Here is a 21,773-nt window from a genome sequence, read left to right on the forward strand (position 1 = left end):
GAAAATATTTATTACTTATTTGGAAAAATCAAATAATAAACATTTACTTTAATGCATAATGATAAAATATTAAAAATTAAGACATCCTGGGATTTAAATAATGAATATTGAACTTAATAGGTTTTTATTTTAATTTTATTTATTACATTGCTATTTTAATAATTGATATGCATTTACTAATTTGTAGAGAAAATAAATATTTTTATCACTTCAAAATGAATATAATAAAATTATTGGGTTAAATTATGTAATGTGGTTTTATAATGTATGGGTTTATTGTGGTGGTTTTATTATGTTTTCAAATACATGTTATAAGCACATTTTAAGATTTTAAATGTTTAAATATTGTTGAGTCGTAAAATTTTCAAACATTTTTTTTAGGAAATGTTCATAAATTTATAAAATATTTTAAAACATAATAAATAGATTTCAAAAATGTACACCCAGGTTTGTTATCACCCAAATTTTACAGATAAAAAATTTGAATATCTGAATTCATTTGTTTTTACACCTTAAGTTATGTATATATTATAAAATACAGAATGAATAATAATACTTAAATAATTATTTTATGGTGGTTCATTCAACTTAATAATAATGTAAATATATATTGACTAAGATAGTATTGGATATTATAGTAATGCAGTAAAAATAACAATAACTTGTATTATTCTAACTATTATTTAGCTAGATTCACCTTCAAATATATGATTAATAACATATTTTTTAACAGTTAGAATTTTTATTATTCTTAATTTATACTAATTTTCATTTTAATGATAATAATTATTACATAGAAGTGTAATTCCAAAATGATATAAATTGAGATCGAAAATATTATTAGCTAAATAACTCGGAACAGGATCAGGATAACTATGTGCATCATTTTATTAAAAATATAGTACATTTATTTTAAGTTGTTGAGATATAAAATGGAATATATGTGCAATATTGTAAGCTGTGAGTTTGTTACTAGAAATTAAGTAAATTACAATATGATTATAAAAAATGCTACCTACAAATTGGTCACTTAAAACCATATTACACAACAGTATCTAATATTTACAATATCAAATAGATTTTATATATATAAAAAAAAAAAATGAAGTACCTATTCTAACATTTTACTATTATGTCATGGCTTAATGAGCAATTATTAAAAATAACTAAAAATATGTCCTGTCTAAGTTATAGTTCATTACAATTAAAATGGTAAAAATTATAAAATAGTCATATGGATATCATAATGTTTTATTGGTAAAAATTCTGGTCAAATAAAGATAAACAATTATAGTATTAATAATGAGAAGACAATTAGTGAAAATTTGATACAAACTTTTAGAATTTTAGAATTTTGAGAGATGAAAAATCAAGCAAAAATGATTAAATTTTGATACTGCAATTGAGAAATAGCTAAATACTTTTAATAAAAACTAGGTGATTTTGGGGGTTGGCAAAAAATGTTAATATGAACAGGGGGGGGGGCATAAAACATACTCACATGTATTAAGCAAAGATAAACAGGGACAGATAAGCAAATATTATAATTCACTAGACACTAGATTAAGAAATTTATATGGTTTCTGTTTATTTATTACAAAAATTTAATATATAGTTACTATATTTAAACATACTAATAAAAATATTTAATATTATGCAATATAACTGGTATGGTAATTACAATTTCCAAGTGGGCATATCAGCTCATAATAGAAAACCAATTTTATATCTCCTTAAATGATAATGGTAACAAGTGAAAAAACTTTAACTTAATAAAAGATTTTTATAATAATTAATTATAGTAAATTTATTTTAGTAAACAAATTAAAAATGTAAATTGATCAAACAATGTAAATAAAATCCCTTGTTAAGTCTGTACATAAAATATACACAACTAAACAAATTCTAATCCCTGCAAACAAAATCTACTATAAAACATTATGTTTTTTATGTATTGTAATTTAAAATTTGTGAACTAATTTTGTCAAATTTCTAAAAAATTAAAAATACTAAGGTATAATACATAAAAATAAAAACAAATAAATAGCCAGTTAACAGTTATTTATAAATATATGAATAGAAATAAGTTTTAAAAAAAGTAGTATAATTTTTTAATGATATGGCACTATGTCAGTCTAATAATTAATATCTGAAAATAAAAATGATAAAAAATTAATGCAATTGAAAAGTAAATGTTAATGATGAGTGATGACTGTCAACACTCACAACTTAAAATAAATATAATCTCAAATATTTCTAACATTACATAGGAACAATAATGAATAAATTGTTTAAATAGTTTTGAAATATGTTTAATGAGGAATAATATCTAAATAAAAATGTATAATATAAAGACAATTTAATTTTAAATATAAGTAGCAAATTACCTATCTACCTAAATGGAAATCAAAATCGTGTACTCTCAAAGACTAGAAAATATTAATAATTTTTTTTTGGTTTATTTTAAGATTTTGTCATTTTAAAATTAAGATTTCAGTAATAAAATTTTACCTGTTAAGAGTTCCAGATTCCTTGTTAATTGATTTAATATCAGATTTTGGATCAGGTGAATAGGAACTCCATGATGTTTCAGCACATGTGACTAACTCTTTTAGACCACAATCATTTAAAGATTTACAAGGAATCACAATGCAGGTCTCTAATACATTATAAGCACTAAAAAACAAAAAGATCAATTAAACAACATTTATGTTTTATTAATTTTATGTTATAAAATGTAATTAATTTTGTTTAAAACTAAACAAATTATATTATCTTATTTTAATTTTAACTTTATATCAATAAATATACCTTGTAATTAGACCATCAATCCAACTGGTCATTTTAGTTTTGGTACGATCGATAAATTTATTTTTTGTCTCCAATACTATTGAAGTTTTGAAATCTTTTATCACATTAGTCCAATCTTCAAAAGATTGTTTATAATTTTGGGCTTTATTTATAAAGCTACAGTAAAAACATTTAATTTTGAATTAAATAGTCAAAAATTAATGGTAATAATTTACCTCATTTGACTAGCAGAAATAGATGCATCTCTAAAGGTATATGACGGAGTAACTAGAAATTGAGTGTATGCCATAGTTACATTTTCATAAACTAGCAATACAGTCCATATTCCTTGTGACAATGGCATTGGTAAATTTGGTTTACCAAATGTTATCTAAATTATTATAATATAAAATTAATTAATTAACTATAAAACAATTTTAAAATTACTAACCAAAGCTGATTCCTCAATATTTGTAGATGTAACATTAATCAGTTCGTCATATGGATTTAACCATAAAAATGTAACTGTAAAACTGTGTTCACCAGCAGCCCACTGGTGTATCAAAACTGGCTCTGTATAAGGACTTATGAGACGTATAAAATTCCTAGACATTTGTTCTTTTTTATCAAAATCTGAACTGACAATGAAATTCTGTAATAAATTATACTTAAACACACAAATTTTCATAATAATAATAATTTTTTTTAATTACCAATAACCTATTGATTGGATCTCTATTATGTATAATGATTCCTTGTAGCTTTGGCCAACACCAACTTTCAAACAATAATTTATTAGAAGTATTTGAAAAACTAACTTCATATTGAATTAAAAACCCCTAATGAAATTATATTTTATTTATGAATTTATTTTTTATTATTTTCATCTATTATTAAATTAAAATTACTTTAAATTTATCTTTGTGATGGTAAGTGAAAACTTGTAGCAACTTATCAAGACTACGGATTTGACAAGTTGTATGTGATGTAGTGAGATATTTAGTTGCAACTCGAGCAAGACTGTTTCCAATAATAAGTAGCGATTCATCAGGAGCTGGATATACATCATCATAATGATATACATTTTGCCAATAGCTCATACGGTTTTTAAAATCTATAATAAAATTCAAATATTTAATTTAAATCTTTAGAATTATGTTAATTTTTGTATATTATATTTGTTAAAATGGATTAAAAAATAATATTTGAGACTGCATTAATAATAATACTGTTTAAATGTTTTAAAAGGTATTTACATTACCTATAGGGTATTCACCATACAACCAAACTTCTAGTGTATCTATAATAGACAAGTTTATAATAGGTTCAAATTTACGAGCAAAATATACTTGTTTCTTTTCAGTGTTCTATAGAGAAATATTTAATACAATGTCATATGTATTAATTTCAACAAAATTAATTTTTTTTTAATATAATTCTAAATTATATTACCTTTATGCGATTCCAGTCATCATATCGAAAAACATTTGGGCTACAACCACACCAATCAACCACATGACGATATTGACATTTGCAACCAAGCCATCTTTTCCAGTTTGTTACGTGTAAATTATTATCAATATAAGTTTCACAAAAAGGTGAATTTCTTAATACAGTGTGAAAAAATGACTAAAATCAAGAACAAAAATTCAGAATATTAAATATTTATTTTAAATTAACTTAGATTAATTATTATTGTTTTAAGTACCTCAGCTGGTAATAAAGTATATTTGAAGAATTGTGATAGACCAGAAATAAGAGTATCACCAGCCACTAGATAATCAACAAAAGGTCGAGATAATGCTAGCCAATCACTACCACCATCCCATATAATGCCTTTTGGTAATTCTTTTTCTCCTACACGCCACATTCTAGCTTCACACTCTACAAATGTCTTGTCTAGTCCTTGTTTTTGTATAAATTGTTGAACTTCACGACCATGTGATTTGACAAAATTATGTTCTCGATTCACAGTTAAAAACTTTACCAATGCATCATTTGACCTTGTATGATTTATATAATATGTTAATTAATAAAATATTTGTTAAAATATAGATTATAAAAAGACCAAAAGATCAAAAATACAAACTGATATTTTCATAAAATATATACTTACTTTATTGGAAAATCAGATTCACTAAGGTTAATAACAAAATCCCAATCCCAAGAAGACTGTACAAGATCTGACATAGCATCCATCAGGGTGGTTAATAGAGACGCACCTCCCCAGATGGTGGAATGCCTTCGCCGTGATAATCGAACATTACTCAATTTTAATTCAATTTTTAATAATTCTCTGAACATGTAATCATGTCTCTAAATGTAAAAAAATAATAATAAAATAAATAATGAGTAAATTTACCTAACACAATTTAAAGTATTAATAGTCTTACAGCATCTACGTGTATAAAAAAATAATGATCACGATGAAATAGTGCTTTAATTAATCTATACACCTGTCTTACAGCTCTTCCATTTAATGTTAAAAGAAATACAATTCGCACAGGAGGTATATTATTGGGTTTAAAATTTGGTGAAGGTTCTGAAGCAATTTTAGCAATGAATTCTAAGAAAAAAAATTGTATTAAAGAATTGTGAAAAATCAACATAGTATGAATAATGAACATACTAGAAACACCAGTTTTAAAAACATTAATAGTATAATGTCCGCCACACATTTGACTTAAGTTTCCTGGACATTGCATATCACAAAATGTATCTGGAAGTTTTAAACCCCATTCTGGAGTTTCATTGCCACAAAAACATTCAGTCCTGCAAATGTTAATTATAAACTTGTTTTATTAAAAAATATTAGAATATTTAACATTTTTTTAAAAATATATTCATCATTTATTACCCATATTCCACTCCAGCATAGACAAAACCAGATTGAAGACAAAGATCCATACAATTTTCTTGAGAATTAGTGTATATAAGAGTAGTTTTATAACCAGGCAATAATTTAATTTCTTTTCCATCACGAAAACATCCTACTATTTTATTTTGTTTTACATCTAATAATAAATTAAATAATATTAATCAGAAAACAAAATATGAATGTTCAAAAAAGTTTTAATACCGTTAGTTGGACATTGATGAGGCAGTCGTTTGGGATATGGAGGATTCGTCTTAATAAGACAAGATATGTTTGCTATGATTTGTTTACAAGTTTCAGTTTTTGCACGATGTAATGCTGATACACACTCACGACCACTTATATCACAAGGTGGAACAAAACCTAATTCATCTACTCCTAATACTTTAAAATTATCAGTCTTATAGTTGTTGTGCCGTTGTTGAAGCGCTTTATTAAAGTATTCATTTGATGATGCACTATTATCTTTGTCTGGTGGCAGTTTATTACGATGATTACTACCACTAAGAACATTGTTGTAACTTGATTCTTCGTCATCACCAATACCATAATCAGCTACATTCCTTAATCTGTTCAACGACTAAAAAAAAGATACTCTTATTATTTTTTATAATTTAAAAAAATTACAAAGCATTATTCTAAGACTGATTACATTTGGTGATAGTTCTTCGACAACTGAATATTCTTGAATGGAAAAGAACACAAATGCTAATACAACTTGAACACATAAGATGATTGAACCTCCAATGCAAAATAAACGGTATCTTTTTAGCCATTTAAAATCCATGGTTGTCGTTATTGTTCTTCAGCTTTAATGCTTTATTAATAACAGCTAAATGTACAGACATAATTTTCTTTATTTTTAACTGCAGCTTAAGACGTATAATAGTAAAAAGTAAAGAATTCAAATTATATTAAAATTGAATAGGTACAATAATCGTCAGTCATCACTCTAGACTTAGATCTCAAATTTTAAGCTTTATTTTCACCACGATTTAAGATAATACACTATATACTTTTCTATCTTTTGATTAATCACTCATTATCAGTAATTTTCAAAGAGGTTACAAAAGTATTTTTTTATCACAAGACATTAAAGTATCATATTTTGATTATTTTATTTGTGTATCATTTAATGCTCGTTGTATCTTTTTAATACACCATTTGTGATTTGTCATAACTCATAGAATTAGATTCTTTATTATCTATGCCTATTGTATATTTTGGATTTCGAACTTCGTACCTTCTAGACTTTAGTATTAGAAACTAGACAGTATTAGTTGTAGGCATTTCAGTATTAATTTATCTTGACTTCTAATCAGACTTATGAATTGGTTGATAAGTGTTTTTTTTTCAAATTACGGCCTTAGATTATAACTCGACTAAATACTAACTGAAGAACATTAATTAATTTTTGTGTTAACGCTAAAAACATTCCATTTCAAGTTTTTACACCTAAAGTTGCATAATGAATTCAAACACAAATAATATAATTAATTCGAAAAAAGTTTGTACAAAATTGTATGTATTTATAGTTGTTTTTTCATTTCTCAGTAGAGAAGTTTACTCAGAATGGAACACCAGAGATTATATGAAACGCGATCATTCACTTTTGAAACCATACCAAGGTATGATTAATTTTAAGGAAGTATTCATATAATATCTAATAGATACTTTTCCTGAAAGGATCTGGCATAACAGTACCAAACTGGGACTTTATGGGTTCCACTATAGTGACAGACAAATATGTGCGACTAACACCTGACTTACAAAGCAAGTCTGGTTCAATATGGAACTCTATAGTATGTATTTGATATGTCAGATAGTCTGATTGGACATCAAATTAATTTAAAAGCTTACTGATAGTTGTAGATTATATTCATGTTTTATTTATTTTTATTTTAGCCTTGTTATGTCAATAATTGGGAATTGCAAGTACAATTCAAAATCCATGGAAAAGGAAAAGAAAGTCTTCACGGTGATGGGATGGCTATTTGGTACACCCGAGAAAGAATGAAACATGGGCCAGTTTTTGGCAATAAAGATTTTTTTGAAGGGCTCGCTGTTATAATTGATACATATAGTAATCATAATGGAGAACATAATGTATAACTGATAATTGTTATTCATTTTTCCACATTATTTAATATTTATACATATTTTTTATATAATAGCATCAACATCCTTATATTTCATCAATGATTAATAATGGGTCTTTGCATTATGATCATGATCGCGATGGAACCCATACAGAATTGGCAGGTTGTGAAGTTAAAGTTAGAAATTTACCAACTGAAACTCATGTGTTAATAAGATACACTGGCAATACACTAACTGGTAAATTTTATTGATATTCTTATTATTCCTGATTAGGTTAATTAATCATTTTTATTAATTTAATCAAACATTTTAGTAATGACAGACTTAGAAGATAAAGCAGTATGGAAACCTTGTTTTACTGTTGATGGCGTTGAATTGCCGACTGGTTACTATTTTGGATTTTCGGCAGCAACAGGAGATCTATCAGATAACCATGAAATTTTAGCTGTTCGACTATATGAAGTGGATTCTGATGATCCTGTAACTATATTATTATATATTTTTGTAAAATATAATTTATTTTGCTATACATTCTATTCATTATTAAATTTAATATTCTTTTCCTTGTTTGCCTGTTTGTCATACTTCCCATAATAAATAATTGCATTAATAACAATATTAGATCATGAAAAAAAATTACATCACTTTTGGTAGATAATATTTTTAATTTTAATTGACAACCATTTCATAATTATTAAAATTTAAAATTTAACTAATTTAAGAGTATATTACTTTTATTACACTGATCATTTTATCATGTATTTATTTTTTAGAATGAAGCTCTTAAGGATCGTTCAAATATAATTCCCAATGCTAAAATATCCAGTCCGCCTAGAGGTAATTTTATTAAAAACAAGAATGATTTATTACTTATTATAACAGTTATGTTAAATGTAAAATATTTTTCTTTTCTAGAACATATTGAAGACACGAAGAGTCAAAGTTGGAGTGGCTTAAAGATATTTTTTATCGTTCTATTTGTAATTATTTTAATTGCTGCTATAATTGTTGGTGGTGTATGGTATTGGGAGTACCAGCAAACTCAGTCACATAAAACATTTTATTAAAAATATAGATAAATTTTGTAAAAAAAAAAATAAATATTTATTAAAAATTCAACATTGCCATCACAAAAAAATAATAATAATAAAACAATAATCATATTAGTTTTTATTATTAAAAATATGAAAACAAATTATTACATACCATGTTTCACTAAATCAAATTTCAGTAAAAAATTAGGTCATTTATTTAACTGTAGACTTGTGTGTTTGTGTATTAAAATTTTTTTGTATATGTACGGTATTTGTGTTCCATTTAAAATTCCATTCTATCTATATATTAGTCATTAGATTTTAGACTGTTGTAACATAGATTAAATACACCCATACACATGATCTACTTATATTACTATATATTAAGTCTAATTATAAATTTTTTTTTTAATCTGTTATAGCAGACCTGTTATTAAGACTGCTTGTTAGGTTATGTTAATCTAACCATTATGATGTATAACAATATACCTAACAGTTTATGTTACTGTCGGATAAGATCACATTTGTTTTATATAATGAAAATACAGTCATTCAAAGGAATTTTTTATAAAATGGCATTAGTCAATACTATTCTTAAAGTATGACTGTACAATACCTATGATAATAGTACTTATCACAATTAAAATTAATTTTGTAGTGAACAAATGTTAGATTATTACTTACTAGTCATGTATTCAATTTTATTACTTCTTCAATTCATGTAGATTTTACTTTAATACTTATGGCTGCAGAAAAAAAATTAAATAAGCTACAACAATTTTGGAAAACTCAGCATTATAATTCATTTGAAACATTCAAGAAGTGTTATCTTTTTTCAGCTGATTTAATTGCGATTGTAAATCTTTTATCCGCCTATCTTTCACACATATCAATGAACTTATGTGGTCAATCTAAATAAATAATATTTATTAAAATTATAATTTATAGCTAAGTAAACTGATTTTTTTTTTTTGTAATAGGGAAGTTAACACGAGAATTTCAAATTACAATATTTCATGGAGATTTTATTTTTTAAACGCATCACAAAATGCTAAAATAATCTAACCTTGTGTTCCATGTCATTAATTTTATGTTGAAGTTTATTTATTAATGCTACAACTTCTTTGCTAAGATATTCTTTAGTGCAACAATCATTTTCTGAGGAATATAAAAACTATATTATGTAAACTTAGTTTCAGTTATAAGTCTATTAATTAATATGTTGCTTTATGCTAAATAATGAATGAACAAAAACCTATATGTACTAATAATACCTGTAACTTGAATCATTTCGTCTTTAACTATGATATAAAGTGGACAATTTTGATTTTTTTCTAATCTTAATTGTTTTTCATGTTCAAGTTCATCTATTACTACTTTTAAAGATTTTAAAAATTGAAAAATAGTATTTGGATCAGCCATTGATAACTTTTCTATAGTTTCCTTGGAAAGTGGTAACTTCACTTTTTTTAATACCTTTTGACAAAATGTATCAAATTTTATTATAAAAAAATTTATAATTTGTAGCTTTTAAAATTTACTTTTCTATTTAAGGTATCCCAATTTGAAATCTTATTTGTAAATGAGCTAGCTGGTACATAATTGTGAAGATCTATTAATTTTGGCCAATAATATTTTATTATTTCAGCAACCATAGCTATTAAAATTTATCTGTTATCAATTTAATAACTCACAATGTAAGTAATAATTGTATTTTACTTGCATCAGAAAAATCTCTAACTATAGTTTTTTTTGGCCGAATAAATTCAAAAGAGTTAATCCAATGAATTATATTACTTAAATTTATTGGATTATCATTGTTCAAAGAATCACCCTGTGATGATGAAGGAAAACTGCACGATTGATTTTCACATTTTGAATAATCATTTCCAGATGTCATTTTTTTAATTCACACAATAAATAACAAGAATTTATAAAAAAAGAAAGTAAAAAATTATATTAATAAAATAATTATTGACAAAAATAAAACTAGTTACTAGGCAACATATATTGTTTTTCAGTTGGAAGATTAAAAATTATTTTTAAAATCAGGAACAAATAAATATAATATAATGAGACCTTAAGGAAGTCTTAGTAAAATATCTAAAAATTAATATTTTCAATCATCGACATTATCATTATTGTCAGATTCATCAGAGCATGAAAAATCTCTCTCTATAAATTCCATCTTAAATTTTTTAAAGCCTCTTGATATTGAATGATTACGATTTTCTTTATCATCAGCAACTCGTCTCTTTAAATTTTTTTTTAAATTCTTTGCTATTCGGGCATATGGCATTATTTTACATTTTCTTTCAAGAACACTTTTATCAACAATCTTCATAAGTTCTTTATAAATTTCATTATTTTTGTTTATAAATGGTATCGCTTCATTAATTGTATTTCCGTGTAAAATATGCTCATTTGGTTTGTAATGTTCAGAATTGTATATTTTGCAATTGTTTTCATTGATAGGGTTATGCATTGAATTATTATTTTGTGCCTGGTTATAAGGATGTGGATGAAAATGAGATAAATAATGTGACTTATTTGAAACATTACAATCACAGTCATTATTATCTTTAAGTTCATATTCTTCAACATCCTTGGGAATGATGGTATTATTTATAATTTGTGCACTTGAACTAATAGGAGTAAAATTATTAACATCATATTCATTAATTTGAGTATTAGAGGTAATAGGAACAGAAGGTTCATCGATTTGAGTGCCATAAATGTCAACGAAATCGTCAGTGGTTTCATAACAATTCATACATTCTAATGGTACATTGGTTTTAGTACAATTGTTTTTACCATCCACTAAACCAAATGATTTTGCTAACTTAGAAATACGATCCATGAACTGTTCATGGTCTTCTAAGAAATTGGTTCGAGTATATTTTGGTTTTTTCATAATATCAAATAATACAGTTGATTGATTACTACTACTAGTAGTAGAATCAGAATCATACAAACTTTCATCGCTTGTAAAATCAGAGGAATGATCAGTTGATAAATGATCTGTTTTGTCCCTAATTTCTAATAATTCAACAGATGATTGATCATGAATTGATACAGACTCATCAGAATTGTCTGAACTTTCATTACTTATAACATCTGAATATTTATAGTTTGGTGTAAATGATGTTTGTGCATCGTGGTCATATAGTTCAGGCGATAATCGATAATACTTATTTTCAAAATTGTTAACAATACCATCATTATCAATCATAACATAAGCATCATCTATTATAGAATTAGATTCTAATTCTTTTTCATTGTCTAATGTTACAGTGGATGATTGATCATGATCAGTAAAAGCATCATTAGAACTTTCATTATTTATAATATCAGAACAATCCTTGCTTGGTATATGTTTTGTTTCTTCTTCATTATTTAGTAATTGAGATGGTATTGGGCAATCATATTTTAAATTGTCATTAGTTTTAACATCATCACTACCCAAATTTTCTTTACCACTCAAGTTTTCTTCTTCATCAGTCATATCCTCTACATTGCTTAAATTGTCCACATCAGTTAAATTGTCTTCACTTAGCAAACCGAGTTCATCATCAACTCTCTGATAATTGAGTTCATCTCTTAAATCATCTTCATCCTGATAATCAAGATCCATACTCGATTCGTCTTCACCCTGTAAATTTAATTCAACATTCAAATCTTCTTCACCATGAAAATTTAGTTCATAGTCCAAATCATCTTCACTATGAAAACTTATTTCATCGCTTAAATCATCTTCAGCCTGTAAGTTGATTTCATCAATCAAATCTTTATCACTCTGCAAATTAAATTCATTGTTCAAATCATTGAATTCATTGATGATTTCATCATTTTGCAAATGGAGTTCATTGCTGAACTCTTCTTTGACCTGAAAATTGAGTTCATCATTTAAATTGTCTTTACTCTGTAAATTCAGCTCATTATTTAAATGGTCTTCTTCCTGAAAATTGAGTTTATCATTCAAATCTTCTTCCACTTTAATATTGAGCAAATTATTTTCATCCTGTAAATTGAGTTCATCATTCAAATTGTCATCATCTAAATACTTATAACTTGGTGAAAGTTGAGGAATTGAATTTGTATATAATTGATAATATTCAGTGTAGGAATTATCTGTAATGTAGTCGGTGATTAATGAATGTTTAGATTTTTTATTAATAAAGTCTGTGCTCAATGAAGACTTTGATTCTTCATTTGTATTGGTAGTAAATAAAAAAGACTTTGATTCTTCATTCATATCGGTAGAAAATAAATAAGGCCTTAATACTTCATTAATATCCAGTAATGCAATTGCAGATTGATTGTTCCTAATAAAAGATTCATCAGAACTTTCATTATTCATTATATTTTCACTGCTTTCCGTTAATGTTACTTCTTCTTTGACAATTGTTGAAAGATTATTATCAATATTACTAGAATACATATTATCCATAACTTCAAAATGATTATTGTCTGTTGAAATTTTGGTTAATTCAACTTTACATTTGTCATTATTTTCATCATATTCTTCTTTTATTTTCACATCTGGATATATATTAATTGGTATATTTTGAAATTCTTCTTTTGGCAATTCAGTAGGTTGATGATAACTAGTATCAGAAGAATCACTAAAAATTTCATTTTTTACATCTAAATATTTATTGCACGGAAAAAGTTTTGTTTGTTCACAGTCATTTTGTAATCCAGAAAATAATTTATAATACTCAATTTTAACATCAACTGCAGATGTATTTGATGATTGATTATAAAAAGTTGCAATATCATCATCATTTCTATTGCCCATAATATCTGAATATTCATTTTTTATCGTTAATTTAGTTTTTTCTTTAATATTTTTTATTTTATGCGGTAATTTTTGATACTTATTTTTATAGTTAAGATATTTTTTATGATATTCTTCATCAAATCCATACATGAAACCAGAAAAATCTATAGTTAGTTTAGGTTTAATTTTTTTAATTGGATCTAATTTTATTAACTCATTAGAACTAGTAACATAATTAACAACATGTTCAATGCTCTGAGTATCTAAGTATTTATTACTTTGTAGATCTTCTTTATTATTGAGTGATACTGTTGATAATTTATTTACATCTTTATCACGCTCTATAATTTTTTCATTTACTTTAACTTCAGTACAGTGAGTTAAATTTTTAATACATGGTTTAATATCCCAATCTAAATTACCAGAACTGGTACTAGGGTTGCAACTTGTTGTTACCATATCAACATTATGTTGTTCGACATATTCAGTTGTATTTTCTTGTTTGATTTTTGCTCTATTTGTTTTTAATAATCTTTCATACTCTATTTGATCAAATTCAGTTTTTATTTCCTTTACAACAGTATCAACTTTTTCACGTTCATTCATTTTCTTTTCGGGAGGCTTTCGAACAGTCATCTTTAGCTTTTTATTTTTATTGGTTTTTACAGTGCATAAAAAGTTAACTAGTGAAAATTTATCAGCTTCTGAATGATTAACATTATTACTGTTGTGACGGCGATAAAAATGGCTATGTATACAATCTCTTTTTACTATCATTGCACATTCATTACATGAAACTAACATCACTTTATCAAGTCGAGGGACTAAGCCAAATACAGGAACATCATCACTAGATAAAGTAATATAGTTGTCTGATTTAACTGGATCTTTTTTCTTAGAGTCTTTATTGGAAACACTGTTCAGTTTATCGTTGAATATGGACCAGGACTGATTTTGAGTTGTTTCAAAAATAGAGACAATGTCCTCTACAACTGGTTGTTGGTTAGGAGAAGACATTGTATTCTAGACGTTCAGTCTAGCTGAAAAAAAAAAATACCCAATATTCATTATTACATATTTAAGTATTAGAACGTAATATAGTATAATAATAGAAGTACATCATTTTTATTTTTGATTGATACATGGTAAATTATTTAACTTTTTGAAAAGCCATAAAACTATTGATAGCAAATTTCTGATATAAGTATTTGTTAATTGTTAGACAATGAAAAAGTATAGATATATTTTAATAAGCTCAAATAAATACGTATTATATATATGCATTCATAACTTTATTTTTGAACATAAAACATATATATATATTGTATATGTCATAAATTTATTTATGTAAGATACCTCAAAATCAATAAGAAACAATCATTGTTTTCTTTACTCTTAGGACGCTATACACCTTATTACTAGAGCCCAAATTTAAATACCAAAAAAATGTTTTAAAAAATAACCATAAATGTCCTATTATATATGTCTTTTAACACAATAATGCCCTTAAAATATGACCAATATTTTTTTTTTTGATAGTCATACAAGCAAGTGAGTAAAATGGTAGTTTAACTATTGAAATTTTCAAAATTTTTTTATCTTAACTAAACTAACAATAATACAAAAATAAAATACTTTAAAATTATGCGCATACAATAAATAAAAAGTAAACTTGAAATAAATGAGATTGTAATGTAATTTCTTCTGTTTAATTAGTTGCAATTTGTTTAAATAAACACTATATTGTTTATATCTGGTAATTGCTAATTAGATAGTTAAAAACATTATCACTAAAGCTTGAATGTTAATGGCCATTAGCATGAATTCATTAAAAATGTATTTAAAAACATCAAAATGTGCAATTAAATGCTTTAATATGATTAATGATGATAATTAATAATTGGTTATTTTTTCATAAATCTATGTAAAAAAAGGTAAATATTATTTCAAACTCAAAACAATCTAATTACATGCATTAAAATTATAAAAATAAATACATGAGACATTATTAAAATGTGATGTGTATCTAAAAAACGTTTACATATCATACCAATACATTTGTAGGTAAAATTTATTAAGTTGTGAGTATGTTTAAAATATAAATTAGCAAAAATGATTTTAAAAAATTAACACTAAAATGTTCTTTAATTGTTCTTGCAAGTGTGCCAAATAATAATAATAAAATGGAATTTTTTACTTTCATTGATTTTTAATCAACTAAGTATGGTAATTGAAATGAAAAAAGTCTGAATTTTTAAAACTTCAAGAATTTGTGTTAAATAGGAAAATGATAAAAAATGTTATAATGAGTAGATGGATAATTAAGCTAACTTTAACATAAAATATTAATGAGAGAGATCCGATCACACCCAAGCGGTATAGCGATTTAAATCCCAAAAACGTCGATGTGAACAGTCCCAAAATTTCTATTTTTTAACTTTTCTCCAAAACTATAGCTAAAAATTAGTTGGTTGATAGCTCATTAAAAAGGGATTATTAAGTAGTTAAAAAATGTGAGATTAAAAATTTATTTAATTTTTCACAGTTGAAAAAATAGTTATTTTTTGCTAGATTTTAATTTAGCGTGGTAGATTACGGAAACTGGAAAACAGATTTTGTTATTTGGGGTCTAGTTAGATTCACACTGGCTAGGAGAAGTGCAGTGAAGATTTTCAGAACTTTATCTTCAATTGTTAACTCGCTACAAAGCTATAAAGCTCAAAAACATAAAAAAGCCTAATAAAATGTATTTTAATTTTTTTTTGAAGCTCTGTAGTGAATTAACTATAAAAGATAAAGTTCTAAAAATTTTCACTGCACTTCTTCTAGCTAATGTGAATCTAACAAGACCTCAAACAACAAATTCGCTTACGGTTTTGGAGATCGATCTCACTAAATGAAAATGAAAATAAAATACATATATATTGCATATACAATTAATAAATTTCTAAAAATTGAAAATCAAGAAAGTTTACATGCCAATCTCTGACTTGGCAAGCGTTTTTAATTAGGAAATTAAAAATATGCTAAATAATAAACATTGGAGAGAAAAAAAAAATTAAAGCAAATATAAAAACAATAATTCTTGGAATATATTTTTAAATTTACTGATTTACTTATACATTCGCCAACATAATAATAATATGCACAAAAAATGTATAAAATTATCTAAAAATTCAAAATAAAAATGTCACCTTTGAAATATCTGTTAAATTAAATAAATTATTATAAATTTAGATTGTATTGTCTTAGAGCACTCAATTATTTCGTCTACATTGAAACCAGGCCTTACTTATTAAACAATGATATACTTGCATGGTAACATGTGTTATCTCTTACTTATTAACTTACAATATAACTTGTTATATAATATAACAAATTTGGGTTCAGCAGAAACAATTTTGTGTTGTTAGCATTAATATTAGAGTAAATATACATTAATCTATCATCAAACTTAATGGTAAGAATTGTCTGTTTGTATATTAGTTTATATAAATTTTAATTGTTAATAAGTTTGGTATAAATATGTAAAACATTACAATACAAAAATATTCAGCTTACTTAAAATCCAGGGTAAAAATCGATATACAACATAGACAATGTTCTTTGTTTAATAATTAGTTAATTAATGTTTACATTAAAACTAATATCACAAAATTAGTTTTGCTGAATGTCAATTTGATATTTTACCTATTTATTTTTAAAATGAAAATAATACAATATGTTTGGCAGTTACAATACTATACATAATCTAAATATTAATATAAAATATTTTAAGAAAATTAAGAAAATTAATATAATATTTTTAATATTACACTAAATTATATTTAAAGTCAATATTAATTTATTTTTAATTTTGAATGAATATATAGGTGAATTGTGAATTATAATTGTTTTTAATTTTATTTTCTATCAACTAACTACCTAAATAATTTTTAATTGAAATTTTAACTAGGTAAATGTAATATTATCTGAACAATTAGGTACATTGTACACAACATTCATAAGCTATACAAAGGTAAATAGATAACTTTTAAATAGTAATTATTACTAGTTATTTAGTAAGTTTATATAATGGTCTTGTAACCAGTTTGAAATACAAAGATACTGATACTTATTTCAATTACCAATAAAAATAAAAGTATCTATATGTCTACAACAATTTTAATGCTATCAAATAATTTTTAGAAATTAATTTGTAAGAAAAGTAATGTCAAATGTATATCTAACATAATGTAATTATAGTGTTTGCTTAGAGCATATATTATATCATGTGTGTATGTAGAGACATCATAAAAATATAATTTAATAAGAGAATTCTTTTCAGATACCATGAATTGTGAGTGGTAAAAGTAATGATGAAGGACATAAAGTAAGGTGGTATTGCAAAAAAACATCTAACCAAAATTAATTTTGAAGGCAAAAGTAAACCTGTTAAGTAACTTAAATTAAGTTAATGAATAATAAAATTAATACAAGTCATTATTAATAAGTACTCTGTCATTGAAAAGTAATATAAAATCACATTTCACTAAAAAACACAGACAATGGTACTGAAATATTAAATGTTTCAAGACATACTCATAAAATGAAAATGCCCAACATTTTTAAGCCAGAAACAATATCATCGATGCAATAAATGATGAAATTTGGGTAATTTAATTTGTCGAGCACATTATAATCATTACTTTTGTAAACAATTGTTGATTAATTTTTTAAAATTTTTTATATTGAATCATTCATACAAATTTCATAATAAAAATCCAACCTCATATTTTTCTCAGTCGATTGGTTAAAAAATAAAAAAAAAATTAAAAAACAAACATTATTTGGACATCTAGTCATGACATCAATTTACCAGCTATTTAATTCTATATTATGGCCATGTAGTTTATCATTAAAGACACGCCCATTATGTATCAAAAGTGTCGTCTTCTACCAATAACAATGATTTTACTATTACTATGGGCACCTATTTGCGTAAATACACGAAACCGTCCACGGTGCGGGTCCAAGATATACGTATTGCGTCGCGCGACCACCGTCACACGATTCCGTAATATTATTACACTATATATGCATACATTTCAACCCCCGTTACATAACGCTTTTGATACTCACAATATGTGCAAATTTTTCTCGTCGCTATATGTACATATATATATGTATATATATATATAAATAAATCTATATATATATATATATATACACACATATGAGTGTGTCGTCCGCTTCTACATTGCGCCCAAAGACTCAATTGTGTCTAAAACGATAATACGACGTACGTCCGCGCACGAGGAAAAAATTGCACGGATTTTCATTGTCGTTGTTGTTGTTGTTGTTGTTATAATTATTGTTATTCACAGATTCGTTCGTCACAGCCGTCATATTGACATGTCTGTGTATGATTCAGCGATGGAGAGAGTGTCAGTGGTGAGAATGTGTGAGGAGATCAGCTGCGATTTGCGCGATACGTCTTTGTATCTGTGTGCGTGCGTGCGTGCGTGCGTTGCGCAATGCCTGTGCGGTGTTCGTCGATGTACGTGTGTGTGTGTGTGTGTGTGTGCGTGTGCGTGTGTGCGCGCGCGGTTTGGATGTGAGCGTGTCGCGTGCGCGTGCAGCAGTGTCTGACTGTGTGAGACGCCGTGTCTGTGAAGCACTGAGCCGAACGTGTGCACTGTGCTGCTGTGGCCAGGCGGCGCCCGGGCCCCACTGCCACTGCTGATCAGCGAGGCTGCCGTCCGTAGCCCGTGGGTGGTGGCGACCGGAGACTGTGGTAGGATGGTCGGTCCCGGGACGCGGTAAACAAACACCGCCGAGTGTGGAGCGGCGGCACGGTACAATAAAAAACAAATTGTACAAATCGATGTTTACACGTCGAACCACCGCGGTCTCAGATGACTTGATCAGTCAGATGTAATGCGTGTGTGTATGCCCTTGATATAAATCACGTTTCTTATTTTATTAATTTTTTAGCCTGCGGACGCGGTTTAAGATAATGGGTAGGTATTAACTATAAATTGTGACTCTGCAGCCCCCATTGTCAGGGCGAAAAATCGAAAATATTAAAATACGCTGACGCGTGTTTCTAATAGTTTATAATTATCAAATATTTCGGAACTTTCGATTTTCACCGACGACTTTGTAGTTTCAAGTTTGTGTCTTTGTCAATTTGTCGGTTGTCTCGTCTGTAAAAGATCAAAAACTTCGAATTCGTCAACATCGAACATAATATCGATTAAATATTATGCATTGGTGACTGCGTGTTCGGTTGGCATTCCTGAATAAACAAGACGATAAGGGGGGAGGGAAAACCAAAATTTCGTGGACCCTACGGCTTACGAGAATAATATGACTAATATGAGCAACCTACTCATAATGTTAAATAAGTTATTTAGTAATGAGCTTTCTGGAGCTTTACAGTTTGCATAATGCATAAGACATGGCTATTGCCGATACTAAAATAATACCAATTACCACGAATATATTTCTGTACGTTTAACCATGGATAATATGATATCGTTAGGTATGAAAAAAATACCTTGGATTAAATATTGATCATAAAACAATACAATATATAGAAATATTTAATAATTTAATATATAATAGGTTCATTAAACACTCCTAAGAAATTTTCTGGTTGTTATAATATGTTACCTATATATTTTATTTTGTTTAACATTTTTTTTAGAAAAATGTAATTTATCAGCATAGATAAGTGCTTATTTAATGTTTTACTTATCAAAAATAATAACCATTGTTATTATTATTATTATTATAAGCATGAGACATTAAATATGTTATTAAACTAGGTAACCAATTTATTATACAAAATGTATATTCACTGTACTATATTTCAAGTGTTTTAGGTTATTGTGTTTTAATTCATAGTATCTGTAACTGTAATTAATATTTTTATACATTTAATTATTTTTCTATTTAAAATTACAAAATATGAACTGTATAACATTATTAGTTGAAAATAATATTGAACTCTACTCAACCAATGTAATAAATTACTTAGTTTGCGTTTTATTAAATATAATTTAATACACAGGTCACTATAAAATATGCTGGTTACCTAGATTATTATACAAGTTGAATTTGTTCGAGTTTAATCGATAGTTGATACTAGCGTTGGATAAGTTATTTATAAAAACGAACTGACTTAATATATTAGTTACTTAATTAAAATTTTAATTAAATTACTTCAGTTTTTAATTAGAAAAATAAGTACCTGTATCGGCTATATCTTATCTTCAATTTCTAAGCCTACATTAAAAAACAGCATAACTGCATATGTATTTTTCTAATTTAAAAAATAACGTTTTTAACATTGAGGGTAATTTCTACTGTTTCTAATAGCAATTGCATCTATTTAATACATTTTTTTTGTGGGGGATAGGGTGGGATCTAAAGTTAAGATGCATAAGAATTTTTACGCAAAACCAGTTTTAGAGAAAAGTAATCGATTTTGTTTATTTTTATGTAACTTGAAAATATTCACAAACTATTCATATAACTATTTACCAGTAATAGTTATTAACTAAATGTTCCTTCTGAAAAAAAAATAAAAATAAAAAAAAAAAACTATTTACTAGACACATTATAATTTTCAAATTTTTTGATTTTTAGTGTTATGTACGTATATTTGAAATTGTCTACTTTTTTCCATTTATGCATGATTGCATTTTTGTTTATACATATAAATAAAAAAACAGTGTACTTTTAACGAAGATTTCTTGTAAATTGTTTTTGTAGCATAAAGTAATCATTGTAATTTTTTTTTATAATTAGGAAATTCATCAAAAATCACAATAACTGTATTTTTTTTAAACTCAAAGATTAAAATTAATTTAATTTTTAATTTTGCCCCTTCTTTGTAACATTTGTTAGTTGTTACAAAATATAATATTCCCCATAAGTTTAGTCACAAAAATTTTTTGTGAGCGATTTAATTTTCAAAATATTTAGATTATTTTGAGCATGAAAAATTTTCGTATTTTAGATTCTGTTTTCAATTTATTTTATTGAGAATATTATTTAAACAATAGCTTATAATGGATTTTATTTCTTAGATAATATTATCATAGTTCATGCAATTTTATCGAGATAACCAATATTATCTCATTCCTTATCTCGATGAGCGGTTCATGATTCATGCACAAAGTTATTAATAATCTGTTTTTAT

At 25.9% G+C, this 21,773-nt stretch overlaps 4 protein-coding genes across 5 annotated transcripts; 1 reads left to right on the forward strand and 3 right to left on the reverse strand.

Moving 5' to 3' along the window:
- Positions 1–1,890: 1,890 nt before the first annotated feature.
- LOC113549199 (xylosyltransferase oxt-like) lies at positions 1,891–6,647 on the reverse strand. 2 transcript variants are annotated; one of them, XM_026950391.1, is made up of 16 exons: positions 6,318–6,647; positions 5,870–6,245; positions 5,648–5,804; positions 5,420–5,562; positions 5,184–5,356; positions 4,907–5,106; positions 4,499–4,793; positions 4,243–4,419; positions 4,052–4,157; positions 3,699–3,904; positions 3,504–3,629; positions 3,242–3,442; positions 3,027–3,181; positions 2,812–2,967; positions 2,512–2,676; positions 1,891–1,912 (listed from the first exon to the last, which is right to left on the reverse strand). In XM_026950391.1, exons 1-16 carry the CDS (start codon positions 6,450–6,452, stop codon positions 1,906–1,908), a joined length of 2,778 nt encoding a protein of 925 aa, XP_026806192.1. In that variant the 5' UTR covers positions 6,453–6,647; the 3' UTR covers positions 1,891–1,905. The 2 variants fall into 2 exon arrangements, with proteins under 2 accessions (XP_026806192.1, XP_026806191.1); XM_026950390.1 differs by lacking the exon at positions 1,891–1,912 and adding an exon at positions 2,118–2,149.
- Positions 6,648–6,804: 157 nt separating this feature from the next.
- LOC113549200 (VIP36-like protein) lies at positions 6,805–9,461 on the forward strand. The gene is made up of 7 exons (XM_026950393.1): positions 6,805–7,293; positions 7,352–7,467; positions 7,571–7,771; positions 7,840–8,002; positions 8,079–8,245; positions 8,539–8,602; positions 8,681–9,461. Exons 1-7 carry the CDS (start codon positions 7,134–7,136, stop codon positions 8,830–8,832), a joined length of 1,023 nt encoding a protein of 340 aa, XP_026806194.1. The 5' UTR covers positions 6,805–7,133; the 3' UTR covers positions 8,833–9,461.
- Positions 9,462–9,603: 142 nt separating this feature from the next.
- LOC113549201 (sperm flagellar protein 1-like) lies at positions 9,604–10,699 on the reverse strand. Its single transcript, XM_026950394.1, has 5 exons — positions 10,519–10,699; positions 10,341–10,456; positions 10,074–10,275; positions 9,866–9,957; positions 9,604–9,710 (listed from the first exon to the last, which is right to left on the reverse strand). Exons 1-5 carry the CDS (start codon positions 10,697–10,699, stop codon positions 9,615–9,617), a joined length of 687 nt encoding a protein of 228 aa, XP_026806195.1. The 3' UTR covers positions 9,604–9,614.
- A 126-nt stretch (positions 10,700–10,825) lies between these two features.
- On the reverse strand, positions 10,826–19,372 carry LOC113561162 (protein PF14_0175-like). The gene is made up of 2 exons (XM_026967426.1): positions 18,704–19,372; positions 10,826–14,622 (listed from the first exon to the last, which is right to left on the reverse strand). The coding sequence occupies exon 2, from the start codon at positions 14,597–14,599 to the stop codon at positions 10,919–10,921; it is 3,681 nt and encodes a 1,226-aa protein (XP_026823227.1). The 5' UTR covers positions 14,600–14,622; positions 18,704–19,372; the 3' UTR covers positions 10,826–10,918.
- Positions 19,373–21,773: the final 2,401 nt, after the last annotated feature.

The sequence above is a fragment of the Rhopalosiphum maidis genome, chromosome 1 (assembly GCF_003676215.2).
Source record: "Rhopalosiphum maidis isolate BTI-1 chromosome 1, ASM367621v3, whole genome shotgun sequence".
In the NCBI taxonomy this organism is placed as follows: domain Eukaryota; kingdom Metazoa; phylum Arthropoda; class Insecta; order Hemiptera; family Aphididae; genus Rhopalosiphum; species Rhopalosiphum maidis.